This window comes from Mytilus californianus, unplaced genomic scaffold (genome assembly GCF_021869535.1).
Source record: "Mytilus californianus isolate M0D057914Y unplaced genomic scaffold, xbMytCali1.0.p SCAF_3, whole genome shotgun sequence".
Classification (NCBI taxonomy): Eukaryota; Metazoa; Mollusca; class Bivalvia; order Mytilida; family Mytilidae; genus Mytilus; species Mytilus californianus.
Window position 1 is genome coordinate 118,462,861 of NW_026262679.1, and position 17,737 is coordinate 118,480,597.

Sequence of the window (17,737 nt, forward strand, 5' to 3'; positions counted from 1 at the left end):
AAAAAAATAAATTCATTTTAGCGGGAAAACTCTCATAAAAAATGTCTTCTATTTTTATGCGCGAAAATAACCGGTTAAGTAATTCGGTTGACTTCCGGTTCCCATCTTGAAAGCTTCTTATCTTTCTTTTAAAGAATGGAACTAAAGAGACAGTCAGACTGTCCATCATTACCTCCTGGTTGGAGAAGAGAAGAAGTTGTGAGACAATCTGGTTTATCTGCAGGCAAAACAGATGTTTATTACTATAGGTATAAAGTGTTGATTGCTTTCAGTCGCCGATTTGACTCCACACTATGAGTATGACAGCATCAAGAATGGTACCATCAAGAGTAGGAAATATTTGCCTTTGATGTGTCCACCCTGATAACTGCTCGTTTCGTCATAGTTCCTTTTCCTACTGGTTCCATTCAACATGATACCTGTTTGCCAGTCGTCTGTTCACCTTACTTTATTTTGTTGTCTTGTTGAATATTAATATCAAGGATTTGTATAGTAAGAGAACTAAGACTATCTTTTGCTGTAATAATCCTTGTTAATATTTAATATACTATTTGAATAGATATAACATATATCTATGCAGGACGCGACGTCAATGAAACATCATAGGCTAGCCACATAGGAAACACAGAAATTCTGACAGTACTTTTAATAATCAGCCTGGGATATAACTCTATAGGGTTATTAGAGAAAATATCATACATGTGTTATTGTGGACTAAAAAATCCAAAATCGTGATAACATATGTTTCAAAGGGGCGATATACATCCTTTGTTTTGTTAAAATGTATACAAGTTCTATTGATTTATTATTATTGTCTGAATGTATACTAAACTTTAGAAAGATATAATAGTTCATAGTTTGCCAATCATTCATAGTACACTTATGTTATCACAGAAAAATATGCCTGTAATAACTATAGGGTGTTATTACAGCTTCTGTACATCACTTCAAAGCCTTTGCTCAGACATATATCATGCTTAATCACAATGTATTTTAATTTATTGTATGAAATAATGAGCAGAGCATGTAATGAGGTTCTGCGCAATCTTCCAAGTAATTCCCAAGTGTAAATCAAAAAAGACATGCTGAAGCTTTGCCATTACCACAAAAAAGGCATGACACAATGACATGCTATTTTGCGTTTAGATAAAATACATGTACTAGATGCATATTTCTTCATTTTTATGCACAAAAATTTACCTGATAACCAATCATATAATTCATGGTTAAAAAAGGATAATACATGGAAAAAGTATCCAAATACATTTTGATAATAACCTTAAATTGACATGAATGAATATCTTTTTTAGTCCTGATGGGAAGAAGGTCAGAAGCAAACCAATGATGGCAAGATATCTAGGAGAAGGGTTTGATTTATCTGCCTTTGATTTTCGCACTGGTAAAATAAATCATTCATCAATCAGAAAAAGTAAGCGTCCAAACAGTGGTCCTTATGACTTTGCTAGAGGTTTGTCATTTTTTTGTTTTCAACTTTGATTTCATTGGTGAAGGCACATTCATTTACAAATTTACAAATGTTTGATCATATGTTGTAGTATATAGATCAAAATTTTAAGAACTTGAGAAAGAGTTTTTGTATAGGTCAAAGGTCAATACGTATACAGTGTAAAAGATTTCTGACACCAAGGAAGGATAAACCTTATATGTATGTAGACATACATAATCAAAGAAGACATTTGTATATTTTACTTTGCATCTTCTAAAGAAATTACACAAACATATATATAATATCTTGTTGGATATAATGACTTATAGTTCTGTTTGTTTTAAAGCTGTCAACAAAAATGGTTGGATTTGCTTATTTCTCAATATTTCCTGCCAATTTTGGAATAGTTATTTAATTTGATATCAGATTAGTTTAAATGGTGAAATCTGACAGTATCACTGAGTATTGTGCTGTCAATTGTTGTTCATATGCAAACCAGATCATACCTGTTTTAAATTGTTCAGATAAAGAGATAAAATCTTGCAGATTTTTTGACCTCTGTGAGATTGTTTCTGTTAAGCAACATGTTGTAAAAGTGTGTGCTTCTCCATGACTGGTCAATGATCAAACATTTGTAGACTCAAAACAGTTTTAGATCCAGTTATCACAAATTAATCCATCATAACCTGATAATATTCCTTAGTCACTGTAGCTATTAACTACATCATCTACATGTATATACAGGTACACGTACATATGTATAACTTTCACATGAATTCAGTTTCAGAATCTAATGCTTTATGGGTAAAGAAAATGTTAAAAATCACCAAAACATTGTGATAAATTAACAACATTGTAAGCAATAATTACCTATCTTATTAGACAATGTGTATAAACAAAGTCCTTAACATTCTGAAACAACAAAATTCAAATTGTGATGTGTATGATGGCGTTGATCCTAGCCAACTCAATGTATACTGTAGCCATAGATCCTAGTATCATGTAAATGTAGCAATTTCCATGGCATTTTATTTTCACCATAGACTGTTTTCTTTCCAGACTGTGCATAGGAAATTTATTTTAGATAACATCTTGAGGCTGAAATATTTAAAAAAAAAAAAAAGTATTAGGGAAATATATTTTTGAGACCCAAGGAAAATATTCTACTAAGACATTTACAAGTGTCACATTATTGTGCATTTTTAAAGATGTTTAATTTATATCAGTTAAATTGATTGTAGTCAAAATGATATCTATCATTATAAAATAGAAAATGGGAATTATGGTAAGCCTCACTAGGCAATTGCAGAGAATGGTCTGTAGATAATTTATCTTTCATACAAAATGGATGATATATTTTTTACTATTTAAGTGTGAAAACAGTTCAACTTCCTGTTTTTAATTTCACTTCTCAAGACATGTAAACTTGTACACACCAGTTTACATATATGTATGTGTTTTAATTGTAATTCATTTCAAATTTAACAAAAACGGTTAAATACATACATTGACATACAAAAATTGGTTACCATTGCATTGATTCTAAAAAAAACTGTAATAAGATTCTTTGGGATTTTCTGTGAAGTAAATGGAGAGCTGGAGTTGAGAATGCAGTGGTTTGATTTGACACTCCGACAAAGATGATTTTTTATATGTAACTGTTTTATAGGAATAAGGCAAGATTCCAGTTTATCTTTACCTATCAGACAGACAGCTTCAATCTTCAAACAGCCAGTTACAGTAAAGCGAATTAGAGAAGACACAGACAGTAAAACAAAGACAGATTTAAAACATGGTCCACAGGATCCTCCTAAACAGGTCTGTACAAAGTATCAAGTCTGCAGGACCAGTTTAGGATTTGTACCAGTCCTTGAAAAGCCATGGATTTTTATTTGGAATAAAAAATTATGAAAAAGAAATTTAATATCCTTCCAACTTTAAAGAGTACAATGACAATGTTAGTGTTAAACTAAAAAAATTATTTGTTTCTTCAACATGTTCAAAATTCTTGTAAAAATATGCAACTGAATCTGGTTCTGTACCCTAGTCCACATCTTCGCTAGCCAAGGGTTACGATCCAGTCCCCTCCTCTCCACCCTTGGTGGATTAAGAAAATATCGGATCCACGAGGTAATGATTCCCATTGGTCGCAGTTGTAGCCGGCTGCATCCAATCAAAAAGTGCCTTTAAGATGATCACAAAGATCATGATGATGTAAATGTAGAAAATGTAAATAAATAATTGCCACATGCTGATTGTGCATTTACCCCCAAATCATAGGACGATATTTAGTGACAATTTTAATGAACTAATTTGAATTCCTGTGTATATTTCTCGCGAAAATGTTGGAATGCCAACAAATGTTTTCTGTTTCTGCTTCACGAATTTTGTAAACACTTGACACAACCTTTTTTACACCTCCACAGTGAAGAGAGTTCAAGAGCTACCATTGTTCAAGAATGATGTAGTAGGAATGGGTGTGACCTTTATCTACCGGTAGATGGGGCAGCATTGTAATCACAAATGTTGGCTTAATCTGCCAAGGGTGGAGAGCAGGGGACTGGATCGTAACCATTGGCTAGCGAAGATGCCTGGTCCAGTTTCTTCATGTTCATTGTACAGCTACTGAAAGATTGGAAAATGTGCTTTTGAATACTAAAGATGCCAGGCAACTGCCACTTTTGCCTGAGATGGCTGAAAAACCTTAATTACAAAAAATAACTTGTACTGGGTAGCAGCAAAGCAAAAAACCAAGCCAAAACATCTAAAACATTTCCTTAGGATGTTCTGTTTAAGTTGGGTCGTGAGATCAATTATAGTTTTAAATGTAGTAAATTTATTTAAATTAAAAAGGCAATTCTTGTAGACCATGTTCAAATGCAAATCTGTTTAGACAGCTACTGTAAGATGGTCCATAGGACCAACATTTTTAATTCGTCAAAGATTTGGTCCTAAGTTCCAACTTAAAAAAGTGTGTACAAAAAACTGTACATATATATGCAGGACCAACTAAACCAGTTTGTATTTCAGGAACAAAATTTTAAATAAAAAAACCAAATGCTAGTCAAGTTTGAATTTGTTAACTTTGATTGAAAGAAATATGCTTTAAAAGTAACTTTGCTTGCAGATTTTCTATTAGGATAAACAATTTGTAAAGCTGAAACTTATTTTCAAATTGTAGCAATTTGATGGTATAAATGCAGTTAGGCTAATAGACTTTGTTGAGCAGTAGCTTTATATAACTAAGTCCATTGTGGCATTTTCAAACATAAGGCTAAATCTTATCTTTTGAAGAAATGATCTGTCTTTATATTTATAAAGATATAAGAAGATGTGGTATGAGTGCCAATGAGACAACTCTCTATCCAAGTCAAAATTTATAAAAGTAAACCATTATAGGTCAAAGTACGGTCTTCAACACGGAGCCTTGGCTCACACCGAACAGCAAGCTATAAAGGGCCCTAAAAATTACTAGTGTAAAACTATTCAAACGGAAAAACCAACGGTCTAATCTATATAAATAACGAGAAACGAGAAACACTAGTGAACCACATCAACAAACGACACTACTGAACATCAGATTCCTGACTTAGGACGGATGCAAACAATTGCAGCGGGTTTAAACGTTTTAATGGTACCAAACCTTCACCCTTATCTGAAACAATAGTGTAACATCACAACATAGAAAGACACACTATAAAATATCAATTGAAATGGCTTAACTCAATCAAAAGACATATTAACACCAGTGAACATACACTGAACAAATAAGTTTGATCTATGATACAATGTAAATACAAAATAAATAAACTAAGGGAAGAATAATTAAAGTAACATGTTATACCGCTGTGAAATGTTCTACTCCATCAAAATATTGTCTGCTGGTTTCAATTAAACCAGTTTGCATGTTGTTTGTATACGATCAACCAGAACAAGTTTGTAAATTACATCTCAAACATGGTGAACGAAAGTAACCCAAGTGCTAATTTTTAAAGGTATACCCACCTTCAATATACTTCAGATTAGACACTGTTAATTTTAATACAAACGCAAAAATATTTTGCGGTCGTATATTGGTATGACGTTGGCGTCGGCGTCCGAAGACGCATCGGTTTTCACACTCTAAATTTGGTTAAAGTGAATGGATCTCTATGAAATTTAACCATAAGGGTCAATACCACAAAAGGAAGGTTGGGATTGATTTTGGGGGTTATTATACCAACAGTTAAGGAATTGGGGGCCAATAATAAGCATTTTTGTCGAGCCTTCCACTTTAGTCGAAAAAGCGAGACATAGCGATCCTACATTCCGTCGGCGTCGTCGTTGTCGTCTGCGGCGTCCACAAATATTCACTCAGTGGTTAAAGTTTTTGAAATTTTAATAACTTTCTTAAACTATCCTGGATTTCTACCAAACTTGGACAGAAGCTTGTTTATGATCATAAGATAGTATCCAGAAGTAAATTTTGTAAAAATAAAATTCCTTTTTTCCCGTATTTTACTTGTAAATGGACTTAGTTTTTCTGCCTGGAAACATTACATTCACTCTGTGGTAAAAGTTTTTAAAATTTTTTATAACTTTCTTAAACTATCCTGGATTTCTACCAAACTTGGACAGAAGCTTGTTTATGATCATAAGATAGTATCCAGAAGTAAATTTGTTAAAAAAAAAATTTCATTTTTTCCGTATTTTACTTATAAATGGACTTAGTTTTTCTGCCAGGAAACAAAACATTCACTCTGTGGTTAAAGTTTTTAAAATTTTAATAACTTTCTTAAACTATCCTGGATTTGTACAAAACTTGGACAGAAGCTTGTTTATGATCAAAAGCTAGTATCTAGAAGGAAATTTTGTTAAAATTTTGTACCTGTTTATCCGTATTTTACTGATAAATGGACTTAGTTTTTCTTCCAGTTAACATTAAATACAGTCTGCAGTTAAAGTTTTTAAAACATTTATTAGATTCATAAACTATCCTTGATTTATACCAAACTTTGACAGAAGCTTCTTACAATCAAAAGATAGTATCTAAAGGAATATTTTTATTGATTTTTTTCCTCATTTTTGTTGAGCCTGTGATTAACAGCAAAAGTAGGCGAGACAATGGGTTCTGCAGAACCCTTACGAATTTTTGTAACTTCCAGACATAACTTGTGTGTTATTGTATGGATCTCTCTGACATTGTACCACAAGGTTCCATATCACAAAGGGAATGCTTGGATGGATTTTGGGGGTAATTGCCTCAAAATTTTAGGAATTAGGGGCCAAAAAAGGGGCAGTAAACAAGCATTTTTCTAGTTTCATGACAATAACTTGTGTGTAAGTGTATGGATCTTTCTAAAATTGTTCTGCAAGGTTCCATATCACAAAGGGAAAGCTGGAATTGAGTTTGGGGGTAATTGTCCAAAACGTTTTGGAATAATGGGCCAAAAATAAGCATTTTTCTAGTTTCCAGACAATAACTTGTGTTCAAGTGTATGGATCTCTCTGAAATTGTACTGCAAGCTACCATACCACAAAGGGAAGGCTGGGATTGATTTTGGGGGTAAATGCCTCAAAATTGTAGGAATTGAGGGCCATAAAGGGGCAAAAAACAAGCATTTTTCTAGTTTCAGGACAATAACTTGTGTGTAAGTGTATGGATCTTTATGAAATTGTACTACAAGGTTCCATATCTCAAAGGAATAGCTCGGTTTGAGTTTGGGGGTAATTGCCCTTAACGTTTAGGAATTTGGGGCCAAAAAGGGGCCAAAAAACAAGCATTTTTCTAGTTTCCAGACAATAACTTGTGTTCAGGTGTATGGATCTCTCTGAAATTGTACTGCAAGGTACCATACCACAGAAGGGAAGGCTGGGATTGAGTTTGGGGGTGACGAATCATAAGGGTTTCAAAAAATTGGGGGGGGGGGGATTTTTGTTTCCTTTTTTTTCTTTAAAATTTTCCATTTTAAATTGGTTATTTTTGATTTATATATAATTGCAAATAATAATGATATGGTTTGAATAAGTAAATTAAAATTTTTTAAGTTCTTAGACCACATTCATTCTGTGTCAGAAATCTATGCTGTGTCAAATATTTAATCACAATCCAAATTCAGTGCTGTATCAAGCTTGAATGTTGTGTCCATACTTGCCCAAACATTTCAGGGTTCAACCTATGCGGTCGTATCAAGCTGTGCCCAGCGGAGCATTTTATTGTTATTGATTTCTTGCCAGAATTTTAGCCCCCACCTCAGTAAAATAGAAAAATGCATTAAACATGAAATGACATAATATGTAATTAGGGTCTACCCCAAACTGGATTGGCATATTTTCATATTACCATGGAATGATTTGCTTCAGTAATGCATAGAAGCCACTTAGTCAGTAGATAACTGATAAAACTTCCTGTAAGTAATTCCCCCGAATAATTCAGTCCCTCCTTGTAATCGATCTCTCCTACTCCAGGCTACTTGTGAGGGCCTGAATTCTTATCAAGCTAAAAACTCTTCATGAATCCTGGATTTTGATTGGTGCCCTGTAGGAGAGGTGACCAATCAGCAGTGAGCGCAATTTTATCAAGATGGGACGATATTTCATTGTCTATGCATTCAGGCTTTAATGAAGTAATTGTAGATCAGGGGAATATAACGACTGAATTATACGGGTTAGTAAGTATTTGGGTTATTATATATTTATAGAATGTTATACATGTAGAAGTTTCTTGCTATATATAGTGGAATGCTAAACCAGGCTTATGTTTGTTGTTTTACAGTTATTTTGGGAGAAGCGTCTTCAAGGTTTCCATGCAGTAGACAGTAGTGAAGATATTCTAAAGGCGTTAGATTTACCAAGAAATGTACAAGGTATTTGGTTGCTGCACCCAGAGTAATGCATAATGAATTTTTAAAAATGCCATTTATTAAGTTAGATTAAATCACTGGCATCAGTTTGCCAAATGTTTATTTAATGCTATTGCCCTTAAGTGTTTCAATATAGAATGTGTAAAGGTTATATAGCACTCTCGTGGAAATATATCTATATTTTATATGACAAACATATGTTACACTTTGTTTGTCTGTCTATGCATGTCTAGTAAAAATTCAAGTTATATATATCCACAATGACTTATTTTTGTCTTGCCTCGAAGCAAGACTAAGGCTTGCTGTTTTCTGGCAGCAGTGTTGGCATCAACAATGTATTAATTTATGATTGTCAGTTTATGGGGAACCACTAGGGGTATGTAAATGATATTTGGTATGCAGTTTTGTTAACATTGGCACATATCATTTCCATCGACATTGTTTGTCCACACCCAATCAGTCATGGTGTATCAACTTGAAAACTTTGATATAGTTTTCATATTAAAGTTTTTAATTAGGTTAGTTTATGATGAACCTCTAAAGGTAAGTCAATGTTTTGTATGCAGTTGTATTAGCATTTGCATATCTTATTCCAATTTGTATATTTTATTCCATTAATTATTATATGGCCTGGCCACCTCATTATGGTTCATTGACTTTGACACTTTTGCATAGTTGATATGTAATAGTTTGAGTTAAGGTAAGTTTAAAGACAACCACTTATGATAAGTCAATGGTATTTAGTTGCAGTTGTATAAGAATTGGCATTTCTCATATCACAGAGGTTATTTGGTCATGTACCTTCAATCATTGACTTTGAATGTTTTGCATACTTTACATGCTAAAATGTTGGCATTTTAATTTCAACATTTGCATTATGTTATCAAAATAAAGGTGAGACATATCTCTGTGTCAACAGTTGATTACATAATTTTTGGTTTTACAAATACAAATGCCATGGAACTTGCATTGTTTAAAATTGAAAACTTCAGTTGTAAACTGAAAGAAAAATAAATCAGTGTAATGATTTTCAGGTTGCAAAAATTACAAAAAATTTCCATTTTATGATTTGAACTTTGATATTGTTTTAGGTGTTGGACCAGAGCTAAGCACAGAGAACATTCTACAAAGTATTTCAGCAGCATTACACATGAATAATGGTCCAGTTATGGGACAGACAAATAATAAACAAGCTCTGTCTAAAAACCCTGGTGCTAATATAGATGCAAATCAACCTCACATTCAAGTAAGAGTTCTATTTAATTTTTGATTGGTGCACATCATCAGTTTTTATAAAGTTAGATATTTAGCAGTAGTATGAATTAAAACTATAAATGGAAATACCAACTGAATAGTTTAATAATGCCGATGCAACATACTGGACATGTTTGATATGAATAAAAGGAGATCTAAGGTATACAACAATAAGACAGCAAACCCAACAATGCAACAAACCACTAGACATCTAGAGGGCACCACATAGACTTAAACCACAAATAATTGCCTATTTATTATAAGTCCAGCTCTTAATCATCCATAGTTTAAAAGAGAGGCAAAAGATACCAAAAGAACATTCAAACTCACAAGTGGAAAATAAACTGACAATGCTATGGCAAAAAAAGAAAATTGCCAACAGACAAACAACAGTTCACAAAACACAACATAGAAAAGCAAAGACTGAGCAACACGAACCCCATCAAAAACGGGGGGTGATCTCAGGTGCTCCAGAAGGGTAGGCAGATCCTGTCTTGTTGCTCATGTTAGTACAAACCTGGTGATAAGTCTAATTCGATAGGTCGTTTTAAAAAAGTTATAAATTTAACAATCAAAGATGTGCCAACAACCAGAACTTCCCTAAATAATAAAAAAAAAAAAACATTACCAGTAAGAATTGTGTAATGACAACAAATGACATGGTTCATAACTTGTTCATAAACATCTGACAGTGTAAAACTAGTATTTCTCACATTCAGTCTTGCATATGTGGGTTGTTCATGACCTCATTTCAAGAACATTTATTATATAAACAATTCATCATAAATATAAAGAATGCCCTTGTCAACAGATTGTTTCATGTGATTTTTACATGAGCAACACCTGATATTTTTAAAAACAGCTCTTCATTAATAGATTCAGATAGAATTGTCCAGCTGCAAGATAAGTAGTTAATACAGATGGAAACTTTTCCAGTAACAAAATAAAAAAATATTCATTTGATAACCATTTTGCAAAAATCAATTAAATTGCTTATTATGACTTGAATATTTTTCATAAATCTTGATAATCTTTGACATGTATTTAATTCTGTTTGACATAAGTTTTTTCCTTCTTTTTAGCAAACAATGATTACAGAAGAAGATATAAAACGACAAGAGATGAAAGTCATCGAGGCCAGAAGACGATTAGAAGAAGCTATGAAAGGATTATTGTGATGATCAATATTCACTCAAAACTCATTTTGTTGCATGCAGCGGGATTTATTCGAAGTAGAGTAATGGATGTGGCTTGCTAAAAGCCTAAATGAAAGGTGTTTTTATAACATTAGCCACAGTCCCATGGTTGAGAAATGGACAGAAGAAGAAATGTAACTGTTGAGAATTATGAAGTGTGATTTAATGTACATATTTCAAAACATTTTTTTTTCAATTAATGGCAGCTTCTGATGAATTGTATCTTGTTGAGAAAAATTGTTTCAGGTTTATGAATCTAATGATTTGATTGATATTCTGTAAACTGTATAATAAGCCTGTTTATCAATTGCATGATAATTCATACTAGCTACACTTTCATTTTGAATGTCTTCTTGGTTTAATAATACCTAGAAAGAAGAAATTAACACTTAGTGTTTTGGATGTAATCCACTCAACATATTTTTCTTCTGGTTTTCCCCATAGCCCAAATAGCAATGCTGTTGCCATCTCTTGTCTTATAATATCCTCCTCATCAAACTGCAAACTTTTCTTACCTAGTATGAAGCAAAGTGATCTCCTTTTTATTCACCTGTCCCAAAGGCCTAGTGTGAGCTATTGCCATCATATAGTATCGGTTGTCCTTTGATTTAAAAATATCTTCTCTGAAACTTCTTGGTCAATCAGAACATAACATAGCCATAATCATCCTTTGAGTTTCAAAAAGTGTCTGACATGTCCACCATGGCTAAAAATAAAACATTGGGTTGAAAGGCAAGTATTGTCTAATATCTATAAAACTGCTATAGATAGAGATTTCTGGTGGGACATAAATGTTCAGAATGTCAAGATTTAAGAACTATCCATTTGGATGAAATTATTAGATTCCTTATATGAGTTATTATTCATCACTTTCCAAAATACATCCCAGATTCTTACCTCATAAATTTCTTATTCTCTGGTACATTTTCACCAGTGTTTTATCGTAACTTGAACCTAAAAGACCTTTATAATGTTACCCTTGTAGTAAATATCACTTATCAATAGGGTAAGATAAGGGAAAGGAAAAGCAGCCTCTGATGTGTACGTGTATAATTTTTACAAAAAAATCATATTTAAAGGAATTGATAAAATGAAGCAATAAATAACGTAATAGTTTTTATTTCAATCTTTTTATATTTTCTTTAACTTTATTTATTTTATTTTGTATCAGTTTTTCTCATTAGCCTTTCTATTTTGTTAGATGTAACTTCCTAATGGACAAGTTCTCTGTGATGGTAAAACAGAATCTGCTCTCTTATTTACCAGAAGAATTTGAACAAGAATCATGATTTTTTTATACAAGTTGTATATTTCATAAAATGCATTCTGTCATCTTTTTTTTATAAAATAAAACTTTACAATGCACTTGTTTATTACTCAGACATTTCAAGTTTTTAATTCATTACATTGTACAAGCAAAATCATTGGATAATATTGTCGATTTAAAATTTTTCTCTGAGATTTGGAATATTTTCACGAATGATTATCTTCAATCATCCAACTTGTCTGGACTTTTTTCATGTGACTAGAGATATTTGAGTTAATTTTGTGATTATTTGTTTATAAGTGTATTACAATAAGTTATAAATTTAGATTATATTTAGTGTTGGATGACTTCCTTTTCACAGAGTTACAACCCTTTGACTTAAGGCAAAGGCAATTTGTGTCATTCCACCATTTCTAGTTTTTCCATTAACTCAATTGAGAAACAAATTGGGCAAAAACGAAGTTTAAAATAATTTCATAAGGAAAATCAACCTTTCATCTTTTGTGTGTGTATGGGTATGGGGTATGAATAAGGTTATCCGACTTCGACCTCATTTTCTTGTTCTATTGCTCAAATCTACATATCTACATTTTCACGGTTAAGTCAGTTTTTCAAAAACTTCAAGCAATAGGTCAACTATATTTGGTGTATGGAATGATTGTTAGGTATTCATGTAGATATGGCAGGGTTCATTTGTCCTTCCATCTCATTTTTGTCTCTCCTGCGACAACAGTCCAGGAAAGTGAAACACAGGTATTGCTTTTCCAGCATCTTTGGATGGAGGAGGAGGCATCAACAATTGCTAAGTTTTCTGCCTAATTTAGTTTGATAGGAACTACTTGTGACAGATCAATGATATTTTCTATAAAGTTGCATTGCTATCAGTACATATCAGTTTTACTGCTATTTCGAGGCCCTGCCTCGTAGGTCAAGGTCCAGTGACTTTCAATTAATATGCAGTTTTTAATGTTAAGTTTTCTGCCTAATTTATTTTGATAGGAACTACTCGTGATAGATCAATGATATATGCTATAAAGTTGCATTACTATCAGTACAAATCAGTCTGATGGCTATTTCAAGGTCCTGCCCCCTAGATCATGGTCCAACAACTTTGCATTGATGACATAGGGATTACAATCGGGCAGCGACAGAGTGAACTATTTGTTTAAAGCTTTATATTTCAGAAGGTAGAAGACCTGGATGATTAACACCTTGTATGCAGATGCCTCATGATTAGAAGTTTCCATGAGTCATGTGTCCATTGTCCTTGACCTCTTTTTCATGGTTCAGCAACAGCTTGAAATTTTTTTTATCTTTTTTATGCCCCCGCCGTAGGGGAGGGGGCATTAAGTTTTACCCTTGTCCGTCTGTACGTACGTACGTCCGTCCCAAAATTGGTTTCTGTTCCCTAACTTTAGTTTGCCTCAACCAAATGTTATGAAACTTATACACAATGCTTATTACCACAAAACACAGATCAAGTTTGAATTTTGGTGGCGTCACTTTTACCGTTCTAGAGTTATGCCCCTTTACAAATGGAAAAATTGCTGAATTTTTCGTTTCCTTTCTCTAACTTTAGTTTGTCTCAACCAAATGTTATCATTATACACAACCGTTCTAGAGTTATGCTTGCTTACAAATAGAAAAATTGCTGAATTTTTAGTTTCTGTTCTCAACCAAATGTTATGAGACTTACACACAATGCTTATTACCACAAAACTCAGTTTAAGTTCAAATTTGGGTAGCGTCATTTTTACCGTTCTTCAGTTATGTCCCTTTATAACTATATGATATGTAAGCGGGGGCATCATCTGTGTCCACATGTGGACACTATCCACATTTATTTTGTCATGTGAACTTCTCACTTATTATGAGTAATAATTTGTTATATGGGTTCATTGCAAGGTCTACTGTCCTTCAGATATGGTTCACGAGACCTGGATCTCATTTTATGGATCAGCGATATCAGTTTATGTGGTCAAGTCTGTATCTCGGATATTATAAGCAAAGGTCAACTATAATTTTGGTATGGAATGATTGTAATTTGTGCATGTATAACTGGCAGGTTTCATCTTACCTTGGCCTCATTTTCATGGTTCATTGGTCAATCTTACTTTTTATCTGATTTAATTTATTTTTCAGATGCCATAAGCAATAGGTTAACTATATTTGGAATATAGAAGGATTGTAACATGTACATATCCATCAGACAGAATTCATATGACTTTGACCTCATTTTCATGGTTCATTGGTCAATGTTAAGTTTTCGTTGATTTGTCTCTTAATCAAATACTACAAGCAGTAGGTCAACTATATTTGGTGAATGGATGTTGTCCGACATGGTTCATTGGTCAATGTTAAATTTTCATAATTAGGTCTGTTTCTCTGATACCATAAGCAATTAGGTCATCTCTATTTGGTGTGTGGTTTGATTTTAAGGTGTACATGTCTGTCTGGCAGGATTCATCTGACCTTTACCTCATTTAAATTGATCATTGATAATGTTAATTTTATTTGAAATTTATAGTAAAACCTTCATATTACATACTTTCAAATTAAATTCAATCATTGTTTTTTAATACATGTATCTTGTTTTTGTTTGTTTTCTTAGTGAGAAATGCTAGCATGAACAGAATGTTTTACTATGCATATTTTATTCATTTATAATACATGTACCATTTTGCTAAAATATTTTTTCAAAATTGCACTTTGAATTCATCTCTTCAAACTGGTTAAAAATTTTAGCACATTGCTAGTACATGTTTGGTAGGGTTCATATGATCTTGACCTCATTTTTGTCGAGCCTGCGCCTTTTGTCGAAGAAAGCTCGACATAGGGATAGTGATCCGGCAACAGCGGCAGCCTTAGCTAACTTCTTAAAAGCTTTATATTTTAGAAGGTGGAAAACCTGGATGCTTCATACTTTGTATATAGATGCCTTATGTTATGAAGTTTCTGTCTGTCACATGACCATTGTCCTTGACCTCATTTTCATGGTTCAGTGACTACTTGAAAAAAAAGTTAAGATTTTTTGTAATGTTAATTTCTCTCTTATTATGAGTAATAGGATAACTATATTTGGTATGTGCGTACCTTGCAAGGTCCTCATGCCCGTCAAAACAGTTTTCACTTGACCTCATTTCATGGATCATTGAACAAGTTTAAGTTTTGGCGGTCAAGTCCATATCTGAGATACTATAAGCAATAGGTCTAGTATATTTGGTGTATGGAAGGATTGTATGGTGTACATGTCCAACTGGCAGGTGTTATCTGACCTTGACCTCATTTTCATGGTTCAGTGGTCAAAGTTCAGTTTTTGTGTTTTGGTCTGATTTTCTCATACTGTATGCAATAGGTCTATATTTGGTGTATGGAAAGATTGTAAGGTGTACATATCCAACTGGCAGGTGTCATCTGACCTTGACCTCATACTATATTTGGTGTATGGAAATATTTTATGATGAACATGTCAGTCTTGCAGGTTTTATATGACCTTGACCTCATTTTCACGGTTCATTGCTCAGTATTAAGTTTGTGTTTTGGTCTGTTTTTCTTAAATTATAAGCAATAGGTCAACTATATTTGTTGTATGGAAGGATTGTAAGCTGTACATGTCTGCCTGTCATGGTTCATCTGACTTTGACCTAATTTTCATGGTTCATTGGTCAATGTTTAGTTTTTCTTGGTTAAGTCTGTCTCTTAAACTATAAGCAATAGGTCAACTATATTTAGTGTATTGAATGATTGTAAGGTGTACATGTATTTCTTCTTCGTTTATATGACCTTGACCTCATTTTCCTAGATCATGTTAAGTTTATATGATAGTTGTAGTAAAGCTTTATATTTAGGACAATCAACATAATATAAATGGTTAGTAAAGAAGGTGAGACATTTCAGCGTGTGCACTCTTGTTTATCATATATATGGTTCATTGGTCAATGCCAAGTTTTCTTTGCTTTTGTCAGTTTATCAGATACTTTGAGCAATGGGTCAAATATAATTGGTGCATGGAATTATTGTAAATGTACAGGTCAGTCTGGCAAGGTTCATATGATCTTGACCTCATTTTCATGCTTTCATCAGTCAATACAAGGCTTTTTGTGGTTTGGTCTATCAGGTACTATAAGCAATAAGGCCACTATATTTGGTGTATGGAATGATTTAAGTGTACATGTGAGTCTGGCAAGGTTCATCTGACCTTGACCTCATTTTCATGGATTATTGACAATGTCAAGTGTATACGATACTTGTAGTAAAGCCTTCATATTAAAAAAATTTCAACATATATTTAATTATAAGTAAAGCAGGCGATACATTTCAGTGTGTGCACTCTTATTCTTGTCATATGGTTTTGATTGGCCCCTTGGTTTCCTTTCAATATTTGTTCATAAACACTCAACAGACAGCTACCGTAGAAAGGCTTGTATAGTCCGCAGTTTTATTCTCCAAAATTGGACCTTCCAGACGGGGGGCGGACTATAGAGTACAATAAGCAAGAAATAAGAGAAAAATTTCAATTTCGCGGGCGAGGTGGTTTGTTTACGTTCCGCCATCTTTGTTATTTATATTGTAGAGGGCGCTCTTATCTTTTTTCAAACTAATAATTTTAACTCATCCATATTAATAAGTTATTTCTATTCAATATCAAATTAATACTGATAAATATAAAAACTAAATCTTTCATTACAAATTTCTCGTTTCTTTTCAATGCATTGGTTGAAATAAATTGGTATCTGCTTGATTGAAACGATACAAACATAGTGAAAAAGACAACCGTAAACCAGCTTAGAATTTGTAAACTACAAAACGTAATCGGTTATTGTTCGTTCCGTTTTGGTGTTTCATACTGACTTATATGGTTTGTATTAGCTTAAGACCCTTCAAACATTAATGTGATAGATATATTAAAGACTGTTTTACAAAAGGATGGAACTGTTTTACTTTCAAAGTCGTATTATAGTGATATCTGTTATGTACGGATTTCGACTCTCACCGGTTAATTTCTTCTTTTACACGTGCTTTTTAAACTTCCTGTTTAAACATACACAAGTTTCTAAATTGTTTTTAAAGTGAATTAAACTTATTTTAACAATTATGAAGCGTTCTAGAATCATTTACAAGCAGTTTCAGCTTCTGTTTGATGATGGAAAACAGGTTTTTCCAAGAAAATACCGCAAACGACCGCACAGGATTTGAAATTACCGGAGTTTCATTAGACCTTTTCTAACAGTTACAAAAAGTTTTTTTACCTAAAATTTCGTGGGGAGAAGGGGGTGCGGACTATGTACCAGTGCGAACTATACAAGCCTTTCTACGGTATCTATTTAACCAGATCTACATTTCACGTTTAATGACTTTTTAGTGATTGTGTATAGGTTCAGTTCACAATGGCTATGGTGATAGTTCAATATAGTCTATTTTTATGTGCTTGAACAATATTGATATATATCACAAGTTCCTAGCCTATGTGTCAGGACAATGTACAAGGTTTGTGCACCAATAAAGAAACAGATATATCGTCCAAACATAGTTCAGTTTAGATAAAGCACAATTCAAAATTGGTCACACTGTATCTTCACCTCGAGATGTCTTCATATTTTTTTGTTTTCAAGAATTAGATACCATGTCTCAAAAACATTTATCACAAGGGAAACAAGAACATAAGTATTTGTAAAAATAACCTTTGAAAATCATGAAATATTATAATAATTTGTCATTGTGTCTTTGTAAC

The 17,737-nt window shown here is 33.0% G+C and overlaps 1 protein-coding gene across 2 annotated transcripts; it reads left to right on the top strand.

Moving 5' to 3' along the window:
- Positions 1–87: 87 nt before the first annotated feature.
- On the top strand, positions 88–12,104 carry LOC127735959 (methyl-CpG-binding domain protein 3-like). 2 transcript variants are annotated; one of them, XM_052246426.1, is made up of 6 exons: positions 88–248; positions 1,311–1,468; positions 3,117–3,265; positions 8,202–8,292; positions 9,381–9,535; positions 10,626–12,104. In XM_052246426.1, exons 1-6 carry the CDS (start codon positions 136–138, stop codon positions 10,719–10,721), a joined length of 762 nt encoding a protein of 253 aa, XP_052102386.1. In that variant the 5' UTR covers positions 88–135; the 3' UTR covers positions 10,722–12,104. The 2 variants fall into 2 exon arrangements, with proteins under 2 accessions (XP_052102386.1, XP_052102387.1); XM_052246427.1 differs by having other exon boundaries at positions 1,311–1,429.
- The last annotated feature ends 5,633 nt before the right edge of the window (positions 12,105–17,737 follow it).

What these genes read in the sequence shown, in the direction of transcription:
- LOC127735959 (XM_052246426.1), top strand. Translation starts at nt 136, where the DNA reads ATGGAACTAAAGAGACAGTCAGACTGTCCATCATTACCTCCTGGTTGG. An exon ending in TCCTTATGACTTTGCTAGAG is followed by an intron (nt 1,469 to 3,116) that starts GTTTGTCATTTT and finishes ACTGTTTTATAG; the next exon opens with GAATAAGGCAAGATTCCAGT. An exon ending in TTTACCAAGAAATGTACAAG is followed by an intron (nt 8,293 to 9,380) that starts GTATTTGGTTGC and finishes ATATTGTTTTAG; the next exon opens with GTGTTGGACCAGAGCTAAGC.